Below are 27179 nucleotides of genomic sequence, written 5' to 3'. Positions count from 1 at the left end.
GGACTACTTCAGCTTCAATCACAACAATACACAAGCACACAACAGATACAAAATCAAAGTAAACCATTCCAAACTTAACGGTAGAAAATACAACTTCAGCAACTGAGTAGTTAATGCCTGGAACTCACTACCTGACTGTCGTTCTGTCACCAATCCCCCAATACTTCACCCTTAGTCTATCCACTGTTCACCTCAACCGATTCCTAAGAGGTCAGTAAGGGGGGCGCATAAGTGTAGTAGTGTTTCTACAATCCCTGTCATCTTTCCTTTTTATTAGTACCTATCTCATGTATATAAACAGCGTTATATCTATGTATACTACCAATACGTACTTGACTATATATACAGTGGTACAGGGCTGAAGGGATTGGATACTGTAGCCTAGAGGTTAATTCTCTGCCTTACAAGGCCAAGGTTGCAAGTTCAAGTCCCAGTGAGGGTATGGCTAGCTGATGAGGCCAAAATAAGGCCGAAATAGATCTATCCTAGTCTCCCTTAATTTTCCAATTCAGCAAAAACATGTGATGTGTGTGTGTATACATATTCATCTTAATTAAATGTAAGTGCCATTTTTATTTCTTGAGCAATCCTAATCCCAACAAAATAACTAGGTTTTTTTTAAAATAACATTTCACACAAACACATTTGTAATTTTAGGGCTCATATCACTACAAGCCACTGACTTAATATTTCTCTTTAAATGACCTGCAAACAAAGGACCAGTCTTTCCAGCTCCAACTGCTCAAGGGAGGATAAGATGAAGGGACTGCAAGCAACTTGCAAGTTATTAGCCCTTGCTTTACAGAGAGTACCTCCTTGAATACCCATCACAGTTAAAACTGCTCTTCCCTTTAAAAACAGTCTTTAGTAAAAAAAAAAAAAAACAGAGCACAACATAAGAAAGCAAAAACATCCTTAAATGCTCACCACTTGGGAAATGAGGTCCTCTAGTTTGGGCTTTTGTCAGAGCACTCTGTACTGCCTGTTGAAAGTTCTTCCCAGGGGTTTGCTGCTTGGTATACATGCTGTAGATGGAACTTGTAGTCACAGTCTGTGGCTTTCGAAAAGGTGGTGGAGGGGCTTCTTTGGTTGGCTGAGGAGTGAAAGGTCTCACAGCTGCTGCAGGAGGACTCTCTTGTTTGGGAAGAGCTAGATCCAGATTAGGAGGAGGGCCACTTGGGGAAACACATATTTTTTGTTGAGCATATTGAGGTGCTGGTGGTGTCAGTGCAGCTGGTGGTTTCTGCTTACTTCCTGCGCCGGCAATTGCCAGAGGCAGCTTCTGGACATTACATTCAGGCTTAGCATCTGATGAAGGGAGCTGACCAGTTTGGCCAAAATAAGGTAAGTTGATCTGTTTGGGCTTGGTAGGAACAGGTGGTGGTATTTTTGCGACACTTTTAGTGCCCATCTGTGAGTCAAGAAAATAAGACATTCAAAAGAAACGTTATTTTACCAGAATAGTAGCAAAAAATAAAGAACACAAGACAATGCTATCTATTTTACCTTGCTGGAGTTAGATGGTAGTCACCAATCTCCAAAATATAAATACACAAACATTAAAGGGTGAAATCTCATGAGACAGTAAAACAATGTCAGTGTTCTCAAAAGAATCCTCATATCTGGAACATTTTTAATCAAAGAGATAAACAAAAAAGGGTTCCCTTTCCATGTTTATACTTTTGGCATCTGCAATATCTTGCCAAATCATGGCTCTCACTGCTTGAAAATATTGCTGACCCCTTGCTTAGGAAATTATAGAGCATTATTATTCATTAGGTAGCATACAAAGAACTCCGGCCTTACAAAATAAATAGTTATGAAGTAATTTAGGCCAAGAGGAATTGTCTGGCCCTGAGTAGTCCAAAATCTCAGAATATTATCTACTGAGCTCTTTCAACAAAACTCAATTTTCTTTTCAATTGTGTAGCGTTAAGTTGTCAAAAATCCCCTGGTTAGTGATCCAATGGAAAGAGAATGGCTGAAAGGGACCCCTGCACCAGGGAAAGGTGTATTGATTGTACAGGATACCAGAACACAACCAACAGAATAAGAAAAGGCTATTTAAGCTATCAGGCTTCTGGGGGCCCATCACAGGAACAAGAAGAAATAATTGTAAACCAGCCAGAAGTCTAATGTACACCGTAGAACAGAACAAAGAAATAATAAATCAATATATAAAGGGAAAAAAATAATAATCAGAGATAAAATAAATTGCAGAGTATGTTGACTAGGACAGAAGACGGGATTTAAAATTGCCCACTTAATCTTGTAAGAATATATGATAGAAGATTCTGTTGAGTGTCTTGAACATCCTGAACTGAGAGCCAAGAAGAGGTGACAGGCAGAGCCAGCTTGTCATCGGGTGAAGTGTTTGCACATTTGGATAAATTAATCCTAAACTTGGAACAGGGGTGGGTTCCTGCCGGTTTGGACCTGATTGCCGAACCGATAGCAACCCACTGGTGATGCCAAGTTGGTGGCACGGATTCGGTTCGGTTGGTGTCGGTCTATGGGTGCAGTCATCTTTTTTTTCTTTCCCCCCCCCCCCCCCCCAATGTTTTACTGTTTTGGTTTTTCCCTCTGCTGTTGCTTGAAAAAGGGCCCTCCCACCCACTCCCGGGTTTATACCTACCTTTATTCTTCGGCCAAAGCACAGCTGATCAGCTCCTCAGCTGTGTTTTGAGCTGATTATAGCTATTGAGCACGTGCGAAAGCAGAATTGCACGAGGAGATGCACACGAGAGGAGCAAACAAGCGTGCATGCAAAACATCGCAATGCGAACAGGTGACAAAGGTAAGTGGAACCCACCCCTGACTTGGAATATAAATGGTTGTGAAGAAGAAAGTGAGGCCACAAGTCTGTTGTCAAACTGAGACAATTGGCAACTAGAGCCAACTTGACCACCACGGAATCACTAAAATATAAAGGTCCAAGTTTTGCTGGGACCTGGTGAGCAGAGAACAGTGCTCTCTATTTGGGGAAGATACCCAAAAGTATCTGAAAGGCCTGTTCTTTATTTTTTTTTTCCCCATCACTAAGGAATGTGATTAAGAAGAGAAGGAAGAACAAAGCATAGAATGCATATAAGAGCTCCTCTAGAGATGGAGAGTCCCTTTCTTCTGTGATGGTGAAAATCTGCTACAGTAGTACCTCTAGATACGAGCTGCTCCACATGCAAGTATTCCAAGTTACAAGCCGCAACGCGAGCGAAATTTCTGTTCGACACCCAAGCTCAAATTCGGGATACGAGCCGAGCTTCCGCTAGGTGGCGCAAGAATCTCCTTGCTTCCGGTTATCTCGGTGTGAAAAACAAAGTCTAAAGGCATTCGTTCGAGATGCGAGTTGATTGACTTACAAGCTCGGGTCTGGAACGAATTAAACTCGTATGTCGAGGTACCACTGTACTTGCATTTGGGTGCACACCTCAGAGTAACCCCTGTTATTTATTCTCAATTGTTCTAGAGAACTAGAGCAATTTCCCTTTATGATGATTTCAAATAATAATTAAAAATCAAGAGGATTTTTAAAATCAATTCCTATTACAGTGTTCCCTCGATTTTCGCGGGGGATGCGTTCCGAGACTGCCCGTGAAAGTCGAATTTCCGCGAAGTAGAGCTGCAGAAGTAAATACACTATTTTTGGCTATGAACAGTATCACAAGCCTTCCCTTAACACTTTAAACCCCTAAAGTACAATTTCCCATTCCCTTAGCAACCATTTAGATCATTACTCACCATGTTTATTTATTAAAGTTTATTTAAAAAAATATTTATTAAAGTCAGATGAAAGTTTGGCGATGACATATGACATCATCAGGCGGGAAAAACCGTGGTATAGGGGGAAAACCCACAAAGTATTTTTTAATTAATATTTTTGAAAAACCGTGGTATAGACTTTTCGCAAAGTTCGAACCCACGAAAATCGAGAGAGCACTGTATATCAAATGGACTTAGATACATCTCTTATCATGTAAAGAAATCAAGGTTTTTAAAAACCCACAAACATACCTGGCCATCGCGCAGGAGGTCTTCGCTACTCTGGTTTTTTCTTAGGGTGGTTGTTGTAGGCACAGAAGTACTTCCATTTGAATCAACAGAATCAAACATGGAAAGGGGGCGCACTTTTTTTTCTCTTTCTCTGAAAGGAACATCTCCTTCACCAACTATAAAAAAGACTTGTAGTTAAATAGGTATTTGATATCTACATGACAAACACAAACTAAGAAACTGTCAGGATTTTTAGAGCTTTTAAGCTAGATATAAAGTTATTGTTTTCAGCTACATAAACACAATTGGGCTTATTTAAGAAAATCAGCATTAAACTTGTATTTCAAGGACAAATAAGACACAATGAAGTCATTCATTATTATCTATATTATTTTCATAAAAGCTTTTCAATTATGAAATATAGAACATGCTTGTACTACAACATAGTCATAAGATCCTTTATGAAGAAGCAAGCATTGGATTTGAAAAAACATAAAGGCTTCTTGCTGAGATTTTACAAATGTCAATAGTACCATGAAACACAAGCAGATATACATAAAACGCACACTGTTAACCAAGTTGAGAAATTACACTAGGCAAAAAAGGAGAATACAGTGATACCTCATCTTACAAACGGCTCATCATACAAACTTTTCGAGATACAAACCCGGGGTTTAAGATTTTTTTGCCTCTTCTTACAAACTATTTTCACCTTACAAACCCACCGCCGCCACTGGGATGCCACACCTCCGGACTTCCGTTGCCAGTGAAGCGCCCGTTTTTGCGCTGCTGGAAATCCCCTGAGGTTGCCCTCCATGGGAAACCCCACCTCTGGACTTCCATGTTTTTGTGATGCTGCAGGGAAATCCCAGCAGTGCAAAAACAGGCACTTCGCTGGCAACGGAAGTCCGGAGGTGGGGTTTCCCAGCGAGGGGAGCCTCAGTGAAATCGCAGCATTGCAAAAACACAGAGGTCTGGAGGTGGGGTTTTGAGGACTTTGGTGTTTTTGCGATGCTGCGATTTCACTGATGCTCCCTTCACTGGGAAACCCCACCTCCGGACTTCCGTTGCCAGCGAAGCGCTTGTTTTTGCGATGCTGGAATTATCCTGCTGGGATTCCCCTGCAGCATCGCAAAAACACGGAAGTCCGGAGGTGGGTTTTCCCATGGTGGGGAGCCTCAGGGAAATCTCAGCAGTGCAAAAATGGGCACTTCGGCTGGCAAAAGGGGTGAATTTTGGGCTTGCACGCATTAATCGCTTTTCCATTGATTCCTATGGGAAACATTGTTTCGTCTTACAAACTTTTCACCTTTAGAACCTCGTCCCGGAACCAATTAAGTTTGTAAGATAAGGTATCACTGTATTTGTAGGTCAGAGTTACAAGGTCCTTGTTGCTCTCTTGAGTTTGGTTTTTTTCTTGCATTTTTCATTACCCAAACTAAGTAACATCATCAGAGCTAGTGGAAGTGTGCATACAGGCAATTTTTTCCTATTTGCATGCTTTCAGAAGCATGTCGCTCATATGTGGTATAAATAAAGGAAAATATTTGTAGCTCAGGGTTGAAATGCACCTGATGATGTTGCCTAGTTTGAGCAATGAAAGAAAACAAGTTCAGAGAGCACTAAGGATCTCCATTATACTGGCTATTCATTCCCACATTCAAAAGAAGCATCAGAGGTCACTGATAAACATTTCTAGAAATTGGGCCTATCCAGTACTTCAGGTGAATTTCAAGTGTTTCTATGTACAATAAAAATCACATATGCCTCATGACACTGGCTACATTTTTTTAAAAATCACATTCTGGCACCTGTCTTTTCTCCTTATTCTGGAAAGATTTTGAAATACTAACTAAAAAGGTCTTAACAAACTGTAAATGAAATAAATTACTGAAATCTCCACAGGAGGTAGTTTACCTTTCCCTTCAATGTTGCTACTGACATTTATCACTGAGGAAGTTGAGCCTTGATTGATAAAGCTATCAGCACTTGAGTTATTCCAGTCACTGATAGCAAGTGGGGCTTTTGAAGATGTAGTTGTAGTTCCTGTAGTACAGATGAAGAACAGAAAACATAATTTTAAACCTGAAAGCTTTATTACATAAAAGATTTATATGTAATATATTAATTTTCACATATTTTTAACCAATTTGTTCATTTTGGCCAAAGCAGGAAAGCTTTAATATTAAAACATTTTGTCTTTTTCTAATCAATGACTGTAACTTTGTTGCTTGTATCCTTACAATTTATATTGACTGGTTCCTAATATGATTGGATTGCTTATTTGTACCCAGACAATCATTAACTGGTGTATTTTATTATTCTTGATAAATGTATCTTTTCTTAGGTACATTGAGAGCATATGCACCAAGACAAATTCCATGTGTGTCCAATCATACTTGGCCAATAAAAAATTCTATTCTATTCTATTCCATTCTATTCCATTCCATTCCATTCCATTCTGAGTAGCTAATTAAATAAAATCTATATAATGGAGTTAATGCTAGCCCCCAAATGATAGACACCCATTTATGGTGAACTCATATCTAAAATATAAGTTTGGCTATTATAAATCATGAACATAAATTGGGAATGTTCTTGTATTTATCAAATAGCTCACTTTTTTTAGTATTTCCAAAATGTGACACACTAGAAAAATGCAGAATACATAATTTCCTTACTATGAATGCCCCTGATTATGAGGTTCATTTAGTATAGTGCATGAATGTTATCCACAAATATCTCAGTAGAAATATTCAGACACAGCTAATTAAAATAAAACTGCTACCTGCTATATATATATTGATAATGGCAAAAGACAGCTTATTTAAAATAACCTGTACAAATTAATAAAGATCATGAATGAATGCTGAACAAATCTTACAACAAAACTCTGTTCAATCTCTTTAAAAGGCAATATTTTACATTGTTTATGTACCATCTGCAGGAAATTTCTATTTTTAATTTACAAATTAAAATTCACTCACCCAGAGCTATTAGCATTAGTTCACATATAAACAGGGTGATGAATAAAATTTTTCTAACATTCACCCAGTGTCTTAAAGAAGCTGTTACTTAATGATTTTTGACAATAAAATTTTCCAGGCAGAGAAAATATTAAATAATTTCATAAAATTATCAACAAAAATAAAGTATAAGCATTTTAAACAATGTTACAAGCACTTCTAAAAATATACTATATTTGAATCTTATACTATATCTTTCTTCCACCCAAAATGTTTATTTTATCAGTAACAAAGCTGAAGTCAATAAATGTTTTTGATTACTGAAAGGACAATTAGTTTTCCAATTACTACCATCTTTCATGTTTCTAAATAAAACTATAGTTGTAATAGTTTTACTTCCCAGATTTTATGTCCACAATAATGTTAACATAACATAGAACATTTCCTAATAATATGAATGGAATATAATTCAAAAAAAACCCAAACCCCCAAAAATTAGATTATCAGTTTTTACACAATGAGAATTCAAATCTACTAGACCTAGAAACAAGTATCAATGTTTTTTGCATTTATATTATATAGTTATACATTATATGGATATATATTTGATATATAATCAATATATCCTACTGTAGGGTCTGAAAAAATTCTGCATTTAGAAGCAGAATTTCAATTAATTCAACTAATCAAACAAAGCATAGAGATACATTATTCTGTGATATCCTGTGAAATTAATTAAGCTAATTGCCTTACTTAGCAATCTGCATGACAAACTGATAAAACATAAGCCGACTGGAGGAAATGTCAAAACTCTTCATATAAGTAGAAAGCAAAAAGGAGGGAAATAGCATTTACCACTAGGAGCTTTTGTCTGTGAAAGAACACCAGATCTCATGTTTGGCAATGTCTGAGTTTTTAATGGACCATCAACCACTTGTAAGGTTGGAATCCCATCTGGAAAGGCCGGTTTGACTAACAGTTCGTTCCTTGAGGCAATGCGTGGCATGGTGGAAGACTGGATATAAGGACCAACTGCTGCCACTCGGCTTGGAGTAGATACAACTGGTTGGGGCTGGTTTCCATCTGAAGACACCTAGACAAGATTAAAATTGCAGATTAAAAAATGCAAAACCTGTCCAGGAAAAACTCAGTGTTAAAAAAACCCCAAGTATTCATTCTACTGAGAACATGAAGAGGACAAAGTATTTCTCCTGATTTAAAAACTTGATAGATTAATGTTGGTGTGTTATTTCAGATGGTTTCCGTGATATAAGAAAAATGCTAGAAATAGAGCACAGAGACAGTCAACCAATGTCAAATGCCCACTCATCCAGCTAAATAAGCTTCCATAGCAGAATGGGATTTTTGTTTTCTTTTCTGGCACTCACTGGTACATTCTCTTTCTGCTGTAGCGCAGCTTTCTTTTTCCACAGCCGTTCCCTCAACTCATTAACACGCTTATCCATCACTGCCACCTCCGAGTTGCGTTTGTTTAAAGAGTCCCTCTGTTGTTGCAGCTTGGCATTCTGCTCCTGGTTTAGCTTGTTCCTCAGCTGAATGCAAAAGAAACAAATTTTTCAGGATGATTTATTTATTATTTATTTATTTATTTATTTGTTATTTATTTATTTGTTTGTTTGTTTGTTTATTTATTTATTTATTTATTTATTTATTATTTATTTATTTATTTATTTATTTATTTATTATTAAATGGGCTTATATGCCGCCCCTCTCAGTGCACTCGGGGTGGCTCGCAACATTTAAGTAAAAAACACAGTATACAAAACACTCCTAAATCCAATTAACATAATCAATTTAAAATATTCTAAAAAAGCTAAACATTTAAAAAACGATACTGGAATACACCTCACAAGTAACAGAACATTATGCAAAAGTTGCGGAGAAAGAAGTCTGGAAAAGTAGTTCTGACTAGATTTTATTTCTTTCCACAAAATGGCCAGTAATTATAATTATATACAAAAGACCTCACCTACAGAAAGATATTGACAAAATTGAATGGGTCCAAAGACGGGCTACAAGAATGGTGGAAGGTCTTAAGCATAAAACCTATCAGGAAAGACTTAATGAACTCAATCTGTATAGTCTGGAGGACAGAAGGAAAAGGGAGGACATGATTGAAACATTTAAATATGTTAAAGGGTTAAATAAGGTCCAGGAGGGAAGTGTTTTTAATAGGAAAGTGAACACAAGAACAAGGGGACACAATCTGAAGTTAGTTGGGGAAAAGATCAAAAGCAACATGAGAAAATATTATTTTACTGAAAGAGTAGTAGATCCTTGGAACAAACTTCCAGCAGACGTGGTTGGTAAATCCACAGTAACAGAATTTAAACATGCCTGGGATAAACATATATCCATTGTAAGAGAAAATACAGGAAATAGTATAAGGGCAGACTAGATGGACCATGAGGTCTTTTTCTGCCGTCAGTCTTCTATGTTTCTATGTAACATAATAATCAATTTAAAATATTCTAAAAAAGTTAAACATTTAAAAAACGATACTGGAATACACCTCACAAGTAACAGAACATTATGCAAAAGTTGGGGAGAAAGAAGTCTGGAAAAGTAGTTCTGACTAGATTTTATTTCTTTCCACAAAATGGCCAGTAATTATAATTATATACAAAAAAATAACCTAGAAGATAAGATAATTTATGTAAATTGTTGGGGATTATATAATTCTTGTTTATTAAGGTTTTTTTCCCCCTGGGACAGTTAGATGTACACCCCGTTTAGCCCTTCTTGCAGGTCTGTAGGGTAGAATTCCAGTTACCTGAAGCTCTTTATACAGGCGGTCAAGCTCAGCTACAGCAGACTGGTTGTCATGATAACCATCAACCCGGCCATTCTTCAGCATCTCCAATTGCCTAGTAAGTTCCTCTACCTTTGACACAGCCAGTACCAGTTCTCGTTGTTTTTGCTGGAACAAACTGTTCATCTGCTCAATCTCCTCCACTAAAGAGGAAAACAGAATACAATAGCAGTAGTGGAGAAATTAGCAAATGTTGGCTGCTCTCAAGATAGCTATTAAAGGGACAGCTACCCCGTATTGCTCTCCAGCACAGAGCCAGGGGGAAAACTAAGCATAAAGTTTTAAAGGAAAAACACATTTTATCAATCCTAAAGCAAAACTGAAGCTGGGGAGTAATAATTTGAAAATGTACTGCCTTATGAGGAATATTATTTGAAAGTCTACAATATAATAACTAAATAAAGATGGTGTTAGAGCATATTTTCCCAGAGGGAGCAGAAAACCTTCATGAAATACAACCCTGAAAAATATTCCAGCAGAGTACTAAATATTTTAAATAAATATTTAACTATTAACTTTTCAACAAATCAGAATTTCAAAATTGAATTACAGCTCACCTAATTTCCCATTACTGAGCCGTTTCTGTTCTACATGGCCTTTAAGTGCTCTCACTTTTTTCAGCTTGGCTTCCTGATTCTCAGCAATTTCTTTTAATCTTTTGAGTTTCTCCTGCTCTGCAGCTTGTTGCTGCTGCCGTTGATCCTGCTGTTTCAGAAATTTTAAACGCTGCTCCTACAAGTATACAATGTAAGCATTAAGCCAACTTTAAATACATTGCAGATAGTCTTCGACTTACAATCATTTGTTTTAGTGACTATTCAAAGTTACAGTAGACCTGAAAAAAGTAACCTACGATCGGTCACACAATGTCACAGCATCCCAGAGTCACACAATTGTTGTTTGTGACTTCTCAGATGGCGTTTGACAAGCAAAGTGGAAGTAGGAAAGCAGATTTGCTTGATGACCTCATGATTCACTTAACAACTGTAGTGATTTACTTAACAACCATGGCAAAAAAAGGTCAAAAAAGTGAGCACGGTTCACTTAACATCTGCCTTGCAATAGAAATTCTAGTCCCAATAGTAGTTGTAAATCGAGGACTATTTGTAAATTACACTGGTCTATTATTCCTAAAATAAACAAACTCTGCAGTACATCCAGTGAACACAATTCATTTGATTATTTCTGCTATTAACAGTGAAGGGCTAGCAAAAATTTTACTACCACACTGTGGGCGTGGCTTATGCAGGATGCCCTGCATTTTCTTTCAACATCTTTCAGTGCAAATTGGGTGCTCTGGGGTGGAGCTCCATCTTCGCTACCCCACTGTGTTCTCCCCCCCTCCTGTTCGGGCAATAGCCCACCCCTGGTTATTAAGCACATGCCAGCAGTAGCATGTTACTCACCAAAGAAAGACGATTAAATTAAACCTATAGTTTAGGTTACCCAGGTGTCCCAATTATCAACATAGCTGGAGAAGAGCTGTCAATTTTAATAATCAAAATTACCTTCAAGGCAAGGGTTAAGTATACACAGACACATTTTTGTCATTCTTACACATTGGGGAAGATTTCATTCTCTTATTAATCTTCCCAACTGAAGAATCCTAAAAGGATTTCAACACAACAGGATTGATCCTTGGATAGTAAACATAAGGGAAACATACTGTACCCATTGATATTTAATATCTTATATACTGTGTGTTCAATTAATTTAAATGAACGGAGCATTTGACATCGATGGTGCCTGATTCCATATCCTAGCTTTGCTATCAACTTAATGGGCATCCTTGTTGCAGTCATAATTCACCTTAACATATTGTTTTATCCACACAGTTTAGAAGAATCTAAAGAATTTCTCTTTTAAAGAAATACATCCTTCACAAAACATGCAAAGAAAGTTACTTTTCATGCTTTAAAAAAAATCATAAATTACACACACACACAAAAGCACAGACGCAAAACGTATTTCAACAAACCTTGTTAGCCAGTAGTTGCTGTTGTGCTTCTATTTGCTGCTGTTGTCGTGCTGCCATTTCCTGCAATTCTGCCAACGTCATGTCCATCCGAGGAACAATGACCTTCATTTTTTAAAAATGATACGTAGATGATATTTTGTTGAAGCTCACACAATAAATTAGCTACTAGGTTTCGAAGGTAAAACGCTGCCTTTATATTTGGGGATTGTTGTAAAGAAAGAATTGAATGTGGAATGATAGTTTCTTGATGAAAAAGACCATTAAGTTACTGACAGCTTTTTTATCCAATGGATACAGAATAAAATAATGAAAGAGAAGCCCTCCAGTAATCGCCATGTCTACTAGCATCCAGCTATCAACTTTCTTAACTGACTGAATAGCAGAGGCAAGAGTAAATGCACCACCCAACATGCAAATTATGGGAGAATTCAAGTGCACAATGTAAATACAGGCTGCTCGCCAATTTGACTAGAGGCTAAAATATAGTTATTCTCTCATCCTAAATAAAACAAGTAGAAAACAAAACCAGGAAGTTTACACAGGAAGAACATTTTACACAGAGATTTATCTTCATCCCAAGAGTTTAAAGAAGCCAGATTGCTGACACTTTTCTTAAAATTATTTTCTTTGACTCTTCAAATTAGAGAAAAATCATGCCTCATACTGTACTTCATCTTGCCATACTAATACAGTACTTGTTGATCTAGATCTAGTATAAAGTTGCTTATAGAATGGACCTAAAACTGTCAGTCCTTCAAAGATACTGAAGAACTGGCTTTTCCTATAGACCCTGTACCTTATTTTATTATTCTGAATTATCTTTTTTTTATATATATGTAACCTTCATTTTATTTATTTCAATTTAAAGGCTACCTGACTGAGTGGTTTATAATTAAAAAGAGAAATATTAAAAGGGAAAAAACTTTTTTAAAAATCCAAAGAACAAAAAATTGTAAGTGGACTAAAACAAAGTTTCAGAATTTTTTTTTTTTTTGTCCTAGAATCCTAAGCGCTGCACAGCACAACTTTCCTAAAGGTTATGACACACATATTTGTAGAAAGAACTGATTACATAATTCTAATTGAATGAGCCCTCTCTTTATCTGTGGTAAGCAATTTGGGATTGCTTAATCTAGGTAAAACTAGACCCTCTTAAGGTGAATGAAACTCCAGGGTGACAACATAGATATAGCCATCCTTGGTAACTAATAATATGAATATCATTTGCCAGTATCTTTTTTTTTTTTTCAAAAGGCCAATCTAGATTACAGACCTGGAATACTCTGTGAATTCCATTCAACCTGCTTCGACAAGATTGGACCGATGCTACCTCCTGTTTCACCAATTGCCTTAAAACATTGAGTGAAATCTTCTGAAAATAAGGCATCTGTAAACTGACTGGGATAAATCATGTGCTTAGTTTTATTTCAGGATTCTAACTGAAAATACTTACTCCATTCTCCATTCTCCTTTCACCCGGCATTTTAATGCCATTTCTCTTTAAACTTGGATCTTGCATCCATGATCCATTCCCTTTATTAAGTAAAACACAGAAAATATAACTTTTAAAAAACAGAATTTGCTTAAGTATAGCATTTCTTTTATAGAACTGGAATAGTGAAATGGTAAAAGAATCAAACTGTCTTGCAATTTTAAGTAAATACTTAAAACAATAAATATTAAATAAATACACAAATTTATTCAAAATACACATATTAAAAATAAATCACTTTTTCCAAAGGCCTACGTCAGTGATGGCAAACCTATGGCATGGGTGCCACGCAGAACCATATCTGCTGGTATGCGAGCCGTTGCCCTAGCTCAGCTTCAACGTACATGTGTGTGCCGGCTAGCTGATTTTTGGCTCACACAGAGGCTCTAGGAGAGTGTTTTTGGCTTCCACAGAGCCTCCATGTGGATGGGGGAGGGTGTTTGTATTCTGCCCTGGCTCCAGGGAAGCCTTTGGAGTCTGGCGAAGGCGAAACATGAGCCTACTGGGCCCACCAAAAGTTGGGAAACAGGCCATTTCTGGTCTCCAGAGAGCCTCCGGGGAGTAGGGAGGAAGCTGTTTTTGCCCTCCCCAGGCATTGAATTATGAGTGTGGACACTTGTGCGTGCGCGATAGCACATGCGGATGGTCTTTCGGCACTCAAGGAAAAAAAGGTTTGCCATAGAAACATAGAAGACTGACGGCAGAAAAAGACCTCATGATCCATCTAGTCTGCCCTTATACTATTTCCTGTATTTTATCTTACAATGGATATATGTTTATCCCAGGCATGTTTAAATTCAGTTACTGTGGATTTACCAACCACGTCTGCTGGAAGTTTGTTCCAAGGATCTACTACTCTTTCAGTAAAATAATATTTTCTCATGTTGCTTTTGATCTTTCCCCCAACTAACTTCAGATTGTGTCCCTTTGTTCTTATGTTCACTTTCCTATTAAAAACACTTCCCTCCTGGACCTTAATTAACCCTTTAACGTATTTAAATGTTTTGATCATGTTCCCCCTTTTCCTTCTGTCCTCCAGACTATACAGATTGAGTTCATTAAGTCTTTCCTGATACGTTTTATGCTTAAGACCTTCTACCATTCTTGTAGCCCGTCTTTGGACCTGTTCAATTTTGTCAATATTTTTTTGTAGGTGAGGTCTCCAGAACTGAACACAGTATTCCAAATGTGGTTTCACTAGCACTCTATATAGCGGGATCATAATCTCCCTCTTCCTGCTTGTTATACCTCTAGCTATGCAGCCAAGCATCCTACTTGCTTTCCCTACCGTCTGACTGCACTGTTCACCCATTTTGAGACTGTTAGAAATCACTACCCCTAAATCCTTCTCTTCTGAAGTTTTTGCTAACACAGAACTTTACTGGCCTATGCCAATACACCTTTTGAAGATCATCAGGATGGGAAGCGGCACATTTCACATTTCTACTGCCCCAGAGGGTAGGCACTGCAACAAATTAGTTACACTTCCTAGCTCCAGATAGAATGCACTGTTTGATCAAAAAATATTAAATATTCAGTCAAATTGTTTTTGAGCAAAATATTTGATCAAAAGTACCTGGCGTGTACTCACTCTGCTCAATCTTTCAGGATAGGATAGTCTCCATAATTTTAGCTCTTACCTGTTTCTCGAGTTGGAGGTCGTTCATGGCGAAGGAAAAAGCGAACCTCGTTTCTTTGGACTCCATAACGCTGCAGAAGATCCAACATACGCTCATTATCAGCTACAGGGCGTTCTAAAAAACAGAAAGCAACTCTGACATATTTTCTCAATTGTGCTTTCCATGCTAAGCATGTGTTTCTTGTTTCATCAACACATGTTCAGTCACCATGAGTTATTTATCAAAATGCATTTGCAGAGTGTCCATAACATTTTTATGTTTAAATGTTGTGGCTTCATCCTGCAAGTATGGAAGCCAGAAAGATGTCCCCCAAAAGAATAGCAAAAAAAAAAAAGAGAGAGAAAAACGAACATAGATCAAGTTCTACAGAAAGTTCTATAAAACCAAACTGTTGTTCCAAAGCCAAAGAAATAGGAAACATGGAGACATCTAACAGCTATGACATATTTGTCAAGTACAAATATTAACAGTATTATTAGGAAAATCCAGTATTTCATGAGTAATCTGCAAATGAAAACAGATACTTCATTCCAATCAGTGAAAGGCACAACAGAAGCCTTTCTATTACTGAAAATAAATCCCAAATTAAAAAGACTGATATAACTTCGTAAACACATCTATTAGGATCTACTGTCTTCTTTTAATATTTTCATCCCTCCCCATTAACTCTTGTAAAATTCCAAAAATTGTCCCAAAAGCAACATTACTCTTCAAATATTTTCTGAATTTATTTATTTAGCATATGACACTGGAATCTAACAGGGGTCATGCAATCACTGATATACAAATTTCATTTTAATAAAGCATCAGCAACTGTGTATGTGTGTGTGTTTAATACAATTATAGGAGATAAAATATTAAAATAAGATAAAACCACAATAAAATCACCATAATATGGAGTCATGGAATTGAAATGGATGAATAGATGTTATAATTAGATATTATAATTATAATTGGATATTATAATTATAAATGGATGTTATAATTCAATATCTATGGAATTTAACAATCTAAGTGCTCCTGGTGTGGTTATAATGAGACCAACCCAGCTGCCTTGAAATTTCATGAGAAGACATTGTTGAACTATATGTGTTAATTTGTTCCAGAGCGTCACAGCTGCATTGTTGGGCTCTTGGACATTCTCCACTTAAGGATGTAGACTAGGTTGGCTAATATTTTATATATTGGAAGAATACACAGGAGTCAATGACATGTTGGGTTGTCTGTTGATCAGAAGGGGGAATGTTAGAAAGAGCATGGAGCCATGAAAGTGGTGTGGAGTTAAGGGTTTCAGAAATGATTCTCATTGTGTCATTAAATTGAACATTAATCTTGGTAGTATAACAACTTATTTCCCATACAGGTGAGCAGTATTCCACAACAGAGTATATTGTGCTACTATATGTAATGTTTTCTCTTGTGTTCCCCAGTCTGTTCCCACAGTTTTCCTAATTAGGTTGTTCCTGGTTTTCAATTTTTGTCTGATTACTACAAAGTGTTTTCCAAATATAAGGAATTGGTCAAGGATTATTCTGAGATATTTTGGATGGAAGTTGTGTTTTGTCCTCTTTCTACAAAAAGATAGGTTTAACTCCTTTTTTACTTAGACAGAAGGTGCATACATTGGGGGGGGGCCTAGGGCATAATCTCCATTTCTTATAATATTTGCTTAGTGACCTCAGATTCTTAGTAAGAATGTACAGTAGTCCCTCACCTATCGCTGGTGTTACGTTCCAGACCCGGCCGCGATAGGTGAAATCCGCGATGGGGAATTTCTCCTCCTTCCCAGCTCTTTCTACAACCCCAAGCACACTGCCGCCGCCGCCAACCACTAAGTGCGCCTCCAAAGACTGCCTTCTCGGCACTGGCGAGGCGGGTTGAACGAGGGGACGGGTCTCCGCCGGAGCTCAGTCCCCGCCCCGCTCATCATTCGCCCAGCCGTGGGCTGGTTGGCTTGTCCTGCCCTTCCAAACTTCTAAGCACCGTATCTGTGCCAACGCTGACTTCAAAACCCACGATGAAGTGAAGCCGTGGTGGGTGAAGCGCGATATAGCGAGGGACTACTGTATTCTGCTTCCTCAAAATCCTTGGTTTGGACAGCTATTGCCATATCATTGGCATAGCACTTTGTTTTTTCAACAGTTTTATTTTTATTTTATTTATTTTATTTATTTTATTTATTTTATTTATTTTATTTATTTATTTATTTTATTTATTTTATTTATTTTATTTATTTTATTTATTTTATTTATTTTATTTATTTTATTTATTTTATTTATTTTATTTATTTTATTTATTTTATTTATTTTATTTATTTTATTTATTTTATTTATTTTATTTATTTTATTTATTTTATTTATTTTATTTATTTTATTTATTTTATTTATTTTATTTATTTTATTTATTTTATTTATTTTATTTATTTTATTTATTTTATTTATTTTATTTATTTTATTTATTTTATTTATTTTATTTATTTTATTTATTTTATTTATTTTATTTATTTTATTTATTTTATTTATTTTATTTATTTTATTTATTTTATTTATTTTATTTATTTATTTTATTTATTTTATTTATTTTATTTATTTTATTTATTTTATTTATTTTATTTATTTTATTTATTTTATTTATTTTATTTATTTTATTTATTTTATTTATTTTATTTATTTTATTTATTTTATTTATTTTATTTATTTTATTTATTTTATTTATTTTATTTATTTTATTTATTTTATTTATTTTATTTATTTTATTTATTTTATTTATTTTATTTATTTTATTTTTATGCCGCCCTTCTCCTTAGACTCAGAGTGGCTTACAACATTAGCAACAGCACTTTTTAATAGACCAGCATATTGCTCCCAAAATCTGGGTCCTCAAGAGTTGGTTTCACTAGTGTGTAAATTAAATAGGAATGGGGCTAGAACTGATCCCTGCAGCATGCTATCTGAGTGTAATATTTCTAGTAAACCAAAACAGAAGAAGCTAGTATAGTTAATTTTACTAGATAGATATTTAGAACTTTTAACTGGAAAAGAAAAAAAGACTACTGGAAAACCTGAGACATAGTGTTATGTCTATAGCTCAAATAGGAGTATACACCGCTCAAAAAAATAAAGGGAACACTTAAACAACACAATATAACTCCAAGTAAATCAAACTTCTGTGAAATCAAACTGTCCACTTAGGAAGCAACGCTGATTGACAATCAATTTCACATGCTCTTGTGCACATTCAACTTTGTACAGAACAAAGTATTTGATGAGAATATTTCATTCATTCAGATCTAGGATGTGTTATTTGAGTGTTCCCTTAATTTTTTTTTGAGCAGTATATATTTCCAATAAGGACTTAATAGTTATTTGGTAAAGAGACAGTTTAACATTAAATTTTAATATACTGCAGTAAAATTAACTGAAGTTAAAGAATGCCTATATTCTAAGATTCACTCTACATAACAGTCATGGTCACTGTCATAGTTTTCTACTATCAAGAACTACTGGTCAAGCATGATTACAAATGACAATCAATATATAAGGTCAGGCTTATTAAAGAACTGAATGTTCTGCTGCTGATACCACTAATTTAAAGTTTTATAACATCTAAACTTGTTCCTATCGATTATTGTACGATGAAATTGGTGTTTTGACAAGATAAACAAACCCATTCTGCTGTGACAAGCTGAATAAGTCAGCTTGCCAGCACAACACAATAATGCATTGTTCAAACAGCCTTCATTCATTACCGCACCACCATAGAGTTTGAAGCTGCTAGACTGGGCATGTAAACCAAATATTTACCTATGAGATACTTTAATAGATTCCCAGCAGATACAAAAAAACCCATGAACTGGTGTTTTCTCTACTTACTTCACATAAAAAGATACACAGGTACTCCTCGAATTATGACCACAATTGAGCCCAGAGTTGTAATTTATTTTTTATTTATTTTATTTTATTTATTAGATTTGTATGCCGCCCCTCTCTGTAGACTCGGGGCGGCTAACAACAGTAATAAACAGCATGTAACAAATCTAATGTTTAAAATAATTAAAAAACCCTTATTAAAACCAAACATACACACAAACATACCATGCATAAATTGTATAGGCCTAGGGGGAAAAGGGTAGTTCAGTTCCCCCAAACCTGATGACAGAGGTGGGTTTTAAGGAGCTTACGAAAGGCAAGGAGGGTGGGGGCAATTCTGATCTCCGGGGGGAGCTGGTTCCAGAGGGTCGGGGCCGCCACAGAGAAGGCTTTTCCCCTAGGTCCCGCTAGATGACATTGTTTAGTTGACGGGACCCGGAGAAGACCGACTGGTCGCTGGGATTCGTGCGGCAGAAGGCGGACCCGGATGTATTCTGGTCCAATGCCATGAAGGGCTTTATAGGTCATAACCAACACTTTGAATTGTGACCGGAAACTGATCGGCAACCAATGCAGACTGCGGAGTGTTGGTGTAAAATGGGCATACCTGGGGAAGCCCATGATTGCTCTCGCAGATGCATTCTACACGATCTGAAGTTTCCGAACACTTTTCAAAGATAGCCCCATGTAGAGAGCGTTACAGTAGTCAAGCCTCGAGGTGATGAGGGCATGAGTGACTGTGAGCAGTGATTCCCAGATCAAATAGGGCCGCAACTGGTGCACCAGGCGAACCTGGGCAAATTGTAAATTGCTGGTCATTAAGCGCGGGGTCCTGTGATCACCTTGCTTAACAAGCAGAATCCCAGCTCCCTTAAGGTTAAGCAGAGCACAGGCTGCCTCAAAGGGTGGGCGCAAGGTCACACCAGCACTGTGACAAACCCCAGCTTGCCTGTGGCCTGTGCTCCTGCTCTCTCCGAGGCCCCCCCTTGCACAGCTTCCCACCCCACTGAGTTTTCCATACTGTTGGGTCTCTTGCCCACCATCTCACGCTTCGCTCTGCTTAGCTCTTCCAAAGATTACTTTCCAAAAGAGCACCCAGCCAATGCAATGTGCAGAGGTCACCTCACACCATTCTGGAGGTGGGTGCCATTCATGTGATCTCTCAGAAGGGCACACATTTCCAAATCACATGTTTCTAGGAGTGTCACTGAGTTTTTTAATCTTGAAACATTTGTTTTCCATGAATCTGCCCAATCAATTTTTAAAGCTACTTGGAAGAGTGGTCATTATTACATTTTGCAGTTATTTTTATTATTGGTTGTCAGTCGGTTTCCGTAAGCAATTCAAGGTGATGGTTATCACCTTTAAAGCCCTAAGTGGCTCAGGGCCAGACTATTTACAGGACTACCTCCTACCTCCTACTTCGCTGCGACCAACAAGGGCCCACAGAGTCGGCCTTCTATGGGTCCCATCCACAAAACAATGTCGGCTGGCAGGGCCACAGGGAAGGGCCTTCTCTGTGGCAGCTCCGACCCTGTGGAATCAACTGCCTCCAGTGATCTGTGCTATCTCCACCCTATTAATCTTCCAGAAAGCTGTTAAGACCTGGCTTTTCCGGCAAGCCTGGAATTAGGAATGAGTGAGTGTATGCATGTTTTTTAGTGTTTTTGTGTATTTCATATTACTGTGTTTTTACTATTGTTATATTTTTATATTGTATTAATAGATGTAATTATTTTTAGTCGCCCAGAGTCCTGTTGGAGTGGGCGACATATAAATATAAATATATGAATGAATAAATAAATAAATTTCTGATTCCTGGTCCCAGTGTTTCGACAGTTAGTGTGTGTGCGGTGGGGGGAAACCTCCTGCTCTACTTTTTCCGTATCATAGATGGTTGAATTCTACCTTCCACCAGCTGGCTCTCTTTTTAAACTATGATCTCAAATAATCTAATTTTTTCTCATAAAATATGTGCGAAACAGCATTCCGGTTATTCTCTTCTGCAACTTTTCCTATGATTGCTTTTTCAAATCTGTGAACATAGTACTCTAGATTTGGACATTATACGATGTAAGTTCTCGACTTGCAACAGTTCGTTTAGTGACTGTTCAAAATTACAATGGTACTGATAAAAGTGACTTCTGACAGTTTTCAGTTACGCCCTTTGTAGTATCCCCATGATCAAAATTCAGATGCGTGGCAACTGGTTCATATTTATGACTGTTGTTGTGACTCAAGGTCATATAATCAACTTTTGCAACCTTTTGACAAGTCAATGGGGAAGCCAGATTCACCTGTGGCAAGAAAGGTAATAAAATGGGGAAAAATTCACTTAACAAATGTCTCAGTTAATTTGGGGCTCAATGGTCGTAAGTCGAGAACTACCTGTGGATTTGCATATACTACAAAGGCTTACAATGTTTAGCTTAATTTAAATTGAATTGCATTTTCTATTTGGTTAAACATTCATCTGCACATGAGCTTTTCATCCCCACATTTGCATTGTAGCACCCTAATAAGCTTTATTGGACATGAGCTTTATGGGTAGAGACAGAAGCTAGTTTCATAGGTATGGAATGCTCTTAAGGAAATTGATACATTTTAAGAGGTATTAGCCAAAAAAAGCCCCTTACTCGTTATTCACAGCCAAGAAAGCAATCTTTCTAAAAGCGTCACAAAAATTGAACAGTTTATGATCCTTTACATGATCCCGTAACTAAGTATATTTAATTAAAGATGGTTTCATAGTACCATAGAGATAATTCTATAAATGGCCATGCAAGTAAAAATAACCATGATATACATACCTAAACCACCCCATACTTCTGCCAGATGACATTCAATCTCACCGGGCTCTTTGCATAAATCTACCACGTCTTTGCAAGTAGTTTCTGGAGTGACCGGTACTTCCGTGAAGTGTTGTTCGTTGTTAGTGAGGTACACTGTAAGAAACATCTGGAAGAGAACAGTTGTGTTCAATCAGTAACATACATAACTTAAATTATAGAAGTTCCAATGTTTCATTCATATATAAAACATTTCCCATTCAATATACTGTATATCTTGCTGCAGATTGATGATGTTAGCAAAATAATCAGTAACCTGATTTTACTGAATATTAATTCCTCTATCAAACCTTTAGGAAAAAATACTAATGTTATGTACACACAACCCCGTGATTTCACTCCTCTTATTGCCTTTTCAAGAGAACATAAAACAAATTCTGCATAGGTGTGTGTCTGTGTATTTGTGTGTGTGTGTGTGTGTGTGTGTGTGTGTGTCAGTGATAGATTCCTACCGGTGCGGTAGGCAACTCCGCACCGGTACTGGTCGCCAGACTGCACAATTTGCATGTGGCCGCTCCGGCGCTTGTTCATCAGGCGGCATCTTTTTTCTTGATTTTCTCGTCTTTTTTTGCTTTCTGTGCATGCACAGAAGCAAAATCTTACGAGGGCTGATTGCTTGCACGTGCAAGATTTCTGCGTTGTTTGGCTTCGGCACATGTGAGGGGATGCTCTCGCGCACATGATTTCGGCACGTTTTTGCTTCCTGCTCATGCACAAGAAGGTAAATCATGCAAGGGACACATGCATGAACCGGCACACCTGAATGAAAAGGATGCGCGCATAGCGCACCAGTTTGCAAGTAAGTGCAACCCACCATTGATATGTATAAACACACATACACCTACATATATATATGAGAGAGAGAGAGAGAGAAATGAAGAATGAATAGCCTTCAGATGACTAGACTGTCAGCAAAGTTTTTGAATGCAATTAATGTTTCTTCTATGACCTAGTGTTCATTCAATTTTATGCTGCCTATACCCATTAGCCCCATCTACGGAGCAGTAGGCTAGGGAAGACTACTCTAAGCAACATATGGACTCACAGTTTAGTCCACTAGAATCAATTCATTCAAGAGAGATAAAATGTTTCTTTTTTAAACAAACTACTTATACAGTGATACCCCGTCTTACAAACGCCTCGTCATACAAACTTTTCGAGATACAAACCTGGGGTTTAAGATTTTTTTTGTCTCTTCTTACAAACTATTTTCACCTTACAAACCCAAGCCGACTCCACTGGCATGCCCCGCCTCTGAACTTCTTTTGCCAGCGTGCCCATTTTTGCACTGCTGGAATTCCCCTGAGCCTCCCCTCCATGGGAAACCCCACCTCCAGACTTCCGCGTTTTTGCGATGCTGCAGGGGATTCCCAGCAGTGCAAAAATGGGCGCTTCGCTGGCAACGGAAATCCGGAGGTGGGGTTTCCCAGCGAGGAGAGCCTCAGCGAAGTCACAGCATCACAAAAACACGGAAGTCTGTTGGTGGGGTTTCAAGGACTTCTGTGTTTTTGTGATGCTGCAATTTCACTGATGTTCCCTTCACTGGGAAACCCTACCTCCAGACTTCCGTTGCCAGCGAAGCGCTCATTTTTGCGATGCTGGGATTCCTCTGCTGGGATTCCCCTGCAGCATCGCAAAAACACAGAAGTCTGGAGGTGGGGTTTCCCATGGAGGGGAGCCTCAGGGGAATCTCAGCAGCGCAAAAACAGGCGCTTTGGCTGGCAAAAGGGGTGAATTTTGGGCTTGCACGCATTAATCGCTTTTCCATTGGTTCCTATGGGAAACATTGTTTCGTCTTACAAACTTTTCACCTTAAGAACCTCATCCCGGAACCAATTAAGTTTGTAAGACAAGGTATCACTGTATTATTGGTGCCTAGACCTTAGAAAGGGTGCTGGCAACGTGCAGCTCCTGAGCTGCATGCAGCTCTTTCTTTGGCTGGCTGATCCCACAGCTCACTCCCCCTCCCAGTCACTCCTTACATGGTCTGAGAAACTAAGGGTGACGGTGGGGATGCAGATTTGCCCTGGCCCTTTGGAATCAACTCCCTCCAGAGATTAGAACTGCCCCCATCCTCCTTGCCTTTCGTAAATTGTTAAAGACCCACCTATGTCACCAGACATGGGGGAATTAAGATACTCCCAGACATATATAGTTTATGCATGGAATGATTGTGTTACATGGTTTTAATGTTGGGGTTTTAAATGTTTTTTAATATTAGATTTGTTATACTGTGTTATTTTGTTGTGAGCCGCTCCGAGTCCACGGAGAGGGGCGGCATACAAATCTAATACATTAAATTAAATTAAAATTAAATATTCCAGAGCAACAAGGAAGCACCCTTGTACTTGCCTCCCATCCTGTGGGTGCTTCCTCCACCACTTCTTAGTGCTGCACGCTTACTTCAGTTGTTCTGGGAGACGCGCAACTTGATCTCTGCTCCGAGACATGCCCAGCCCATCTGTGGCCAATGCGCCGCGTCGTAATCGACTCCAGGAAGAAGAGGGAATGCCACTCCCCCACTGTGAAGCATGCTAAATTGAAGTGTGCTGCTCAAGGCACTGCAGGAGCAGTGAGCAGGTCACGGAGGTGGCATGAGCAGTGGTGTCAGCTGTAGCCATGTCAGACCAGTGTTCTCAACTTTCAACTTGCTCTCCACCCAAGTCACTGGTCTGGCCTGGCTGCGGCTGACGCCATTGCTCTCAACAATCTTTCTGGCCTATTTGCTACTATAGAAACGGCTTGTGCAGCACACTTAAATGTAGCAGCTTCATAATAGGGGAAAGGATGTCCCTTCCTCCTCCTGGAGCCCATTACGACATGGAGAATCTGGCGTAGCCAGGCTGGGCCAGTGTCTCAGGATGGAGATCAAGTTGTGGGTCTCCCCGGCACACACAGCAGCCAGAAGAAGCATCCGCGAGGTGAAAGCTAAGTATAGGAGAGCTTCCCTCCTGCTTTGGAATATGGAGCGAGTCTCCCTTCCTGCCATCGCCCTTAGCTTCCCAGGCCACATGAGGAGTGACTAGGAGGTGAGGGCGGAGCCAGACAGCCGAGCAAGACTCAGTAGGGGGATGAAAAGAGCTTCATTTATCTGGGAACCTGAAATGACTCGATTTAAATCATATGGTAAAAAGCATCCAAAGAAAGAAAAAATCAGCCAATTTAAAAAAAACCAACCCTTGCCTGGTTTTGGAAATGATTCATGAGGGAACACACACACATGAGTGGGGGGAGAGGGAGGGGAAGAGAGAGAGTGTGTGTAATTAGAGAAAAGGGGAGGAAAAAGAGAGAAATGAGGAAATGAGGGAGAGAATGAGAAAGGAAAAAGAGATAAATAAATGAAGGGGGTGGAAAGGGAAAGGAACACAGAAAATGAGAGCTGAAGGGAGTGAATGACTGTAAAAAATATGACTTCAGTAACCAAGTTGTCGAAGCGTGGAACTCATTACCGGACTCCATAGTGTCATCCCCAAACCCCCAACACTTTACCCTTAGATTATCTACGGTTGACCTATCCAGATTCCTAAGAGGTCAGTAAGGGGCGAGTACAAGTGCACTAGAGTGCCTTCCGTCCCCTGTCCTATTGCTTTCCTATATCTCCTATACCTTTCTTCTATTCCTATATCTCTTCTTCTATTCTTTCATTGACATGTTCTATTACTATATCTTCTTTTCTATTCTTTCATAGATATATTTTACTATGAGTATCTCCTCTATAACCTTCATCATGTATTTACTGTGTGTGTGTGTGTATATGTGTGTGTGTGTGTGTGTATGTGTGTGTGAATATATATATATATATATATATATATATATATATATATATATACACACACACACACACACACACACACTAAAACTCTCATTGTGTATTGGACAAAATAATAAAATAAAATTAAATAAAATGAAATGAAATGAAATAAAATATAAATATAAATATAAATAAATGAGAGAGGGAAACTAGGGAAACAAGAGAGAGAAGGGGAGAGAAAGAAAGGAAAGAAAAAGAGGGACGGAGGAAGAGGGAGAGGAAAAAGAGAAAAACAAGAGAGGCAGGGAGGGGGAGAGGGGGGGGAGGGACTTATTTCCCACAGAAGTCACCCACAACCACAAACCCCAGGTAGACGTGGCTGGGAGTGGGAAGGTTTTCCAGTTTACATTACAACCTTGATATTGGGGGGGTCTCACTATTTCCATCTACTATCCAGGCCAACCCTGCTGAAGTTTCCAATCAAGAAAACACATGGCAAATGTTAACATATGTTGAGACCAAATATGCTATTCAATGCAAAAATTATATTGTCAACTTCCCTGACGTGTTGTTTTGGGAGATAGTTTACTGCATCATCCTATAGAAATGAATGCCCTTCTAAATTAAATTGAAACTCTTTAACCGAAGCTCTTCAACAGTATAATTTTTTTGTCTGAAACTTATTTAAAGTACAGTATTTCCTAATCAGAGCACGACCATAATCCAATGTCAAATAATTCCAAAGGAAAAAAAAAATTCCCTGCTGTCTTAAAGGATGCCACATACATCCCTTGCAGAAGAGACCATCTCTTAGGCTTGTGGTCTTGGGTAATTTTTGCCTGTTCTCCAACCTCTCATTATTGGAAATGGAAAGCATGAGGAGGACAATCAAAATAGATTCATTTCATTCTCTTTGATATAAGATGCAGCAGAGACAATCTGTCAACTCTCAAGATTATATTATTATACCCTATAACATTGAGAGTGAACCTTTTTTCACCTCTGGTGCTGGGTGCGAGCTATCATGCATGCGCAAGTGCCCACACCCATAATTCATTGCCTAGGGGAGTGAAAACCGCCTGGAGGTCCTCTGAAACGGCCTGTTTCCCAACTTCTAGTGGGCCCAATAGGCTCGTGTTTCGCCCTCCTCAGGCTCCAAAGGCCTCCCTGGAGCCAGGGGAGGGTAAAAATGCCCTCCACCATCCCCCCAGAGGCTCTCTGGAAGCCAAAAATGCCCTCCCAGAGCCTCTGTGCAAGCCAAAAATCAGCTGGCTAGCACATACATGAGGTGGAGCTAGGGCAACAGCTCGCATGCCAGCAGATATGGCTCCGTGCGCCACCTTTGGCACCCACGCCATAGGTTCGCCATCACTGCCCTATAACAATAAAGTACCTAGATCTTTGGGTTGTGCTTCTTCGCCAGGTTATAATATTGTTATAATTCATAATTATAATTTCAATCACATATAATTATAATAATTTAAATAATTATAATTTCAACTCACATGCTGCCCAACCTGAAGAACTGCCATATTAATACTGTTCCTAACATGTGGAATAGATAAGCCCCAGGCTGAATTATAAGAGATAATGTACCAAGAAGAATGGAATCTGCACCTGCCAATATCAAGATGACTCTCCATATAGGTATGCTCAGCACATAAACTGAGAGGGTTTATGATTGTAATCATTATCTACACCAGGTAATATGTTATTTGGTCTTCCCAGCAAAACTAATGACAACTATAATCCATAATCTAGCAAATGAAAATAATGATCACCCAAAGCACCCATTATGCTTCTACTATGGT

The 27179-nt window shown here is 38.2% G+C and overlaps 1 protein-coding gene across 2 annotated transcripts in view; it reads right to left on the bottom strand.

The window, feature by feature from the left end:
- Positions 1-27179, bottom strand: part of TP53BP2 (tumor protein p53 binding protein 2) — a 72201-nt gene that overhangs the window by 13176 nt on the left and 31846 nt on the right. For both annotated transcript variants that reach the window (XM_070734351.1, XM_070734353.1), the window contains exons 2-12: positions 21579-21726; positions 14900-15013; positions 13221-13300; positions 11768-11869; positions 10347-10521; positions 9751-9932; positions 8345-8509; positions 7812-8049; positions 5908-6036; positions 4012-4166; positions 928-1411 (exon numbers count right to left, since the gene is read on the bottom strand). In XM_070734351.1, coding sequence (XP_070590452.1) covers positions 928-1411; positions 4012-4166; positions 5908-6036; positions 7812-8049; positions 8345-8509; positions 9751-9932; positions 10347-10521; positions 11768-11869; positions 13221-13300; positions 14900-15013; positions 21579-21726 — 1972 coding nt within the window. The remainder of the gene's footprint in view (positions 1-927; positions 1412-4011; positions 4167-5907; positions 6037-7811; positions 8050-8344; positions 8510-9750; positions 9933-10346; positions 10522-11767; positions 11870-13220; positions 13301-14899; positions 15014-21578; positions 21727-27179) is intronic.

Source organism: Erythrolamprus reginae, chromosome 1 (assembly GCF_031021105.1).
Source record: "Erythrolamprus reginae isolate rEryReg1 chromosome 1, rEryReg1.hap1, whole genome shotgun sequence".
In the NCBI taxonomy this organism is placed as follows: domain Eukaryota; kingdom Metazoa; phylum Chordata; class Lepidosauria; order Squamata; family Dipsadidae; genus Erythrolamprus; species Erythrolamprus reginae.
The sequence above is the reverse complement of the archived record's forward strand: the minus strand, read 5'-3'. Positions and strand labels throughout refer to the sequence as shown.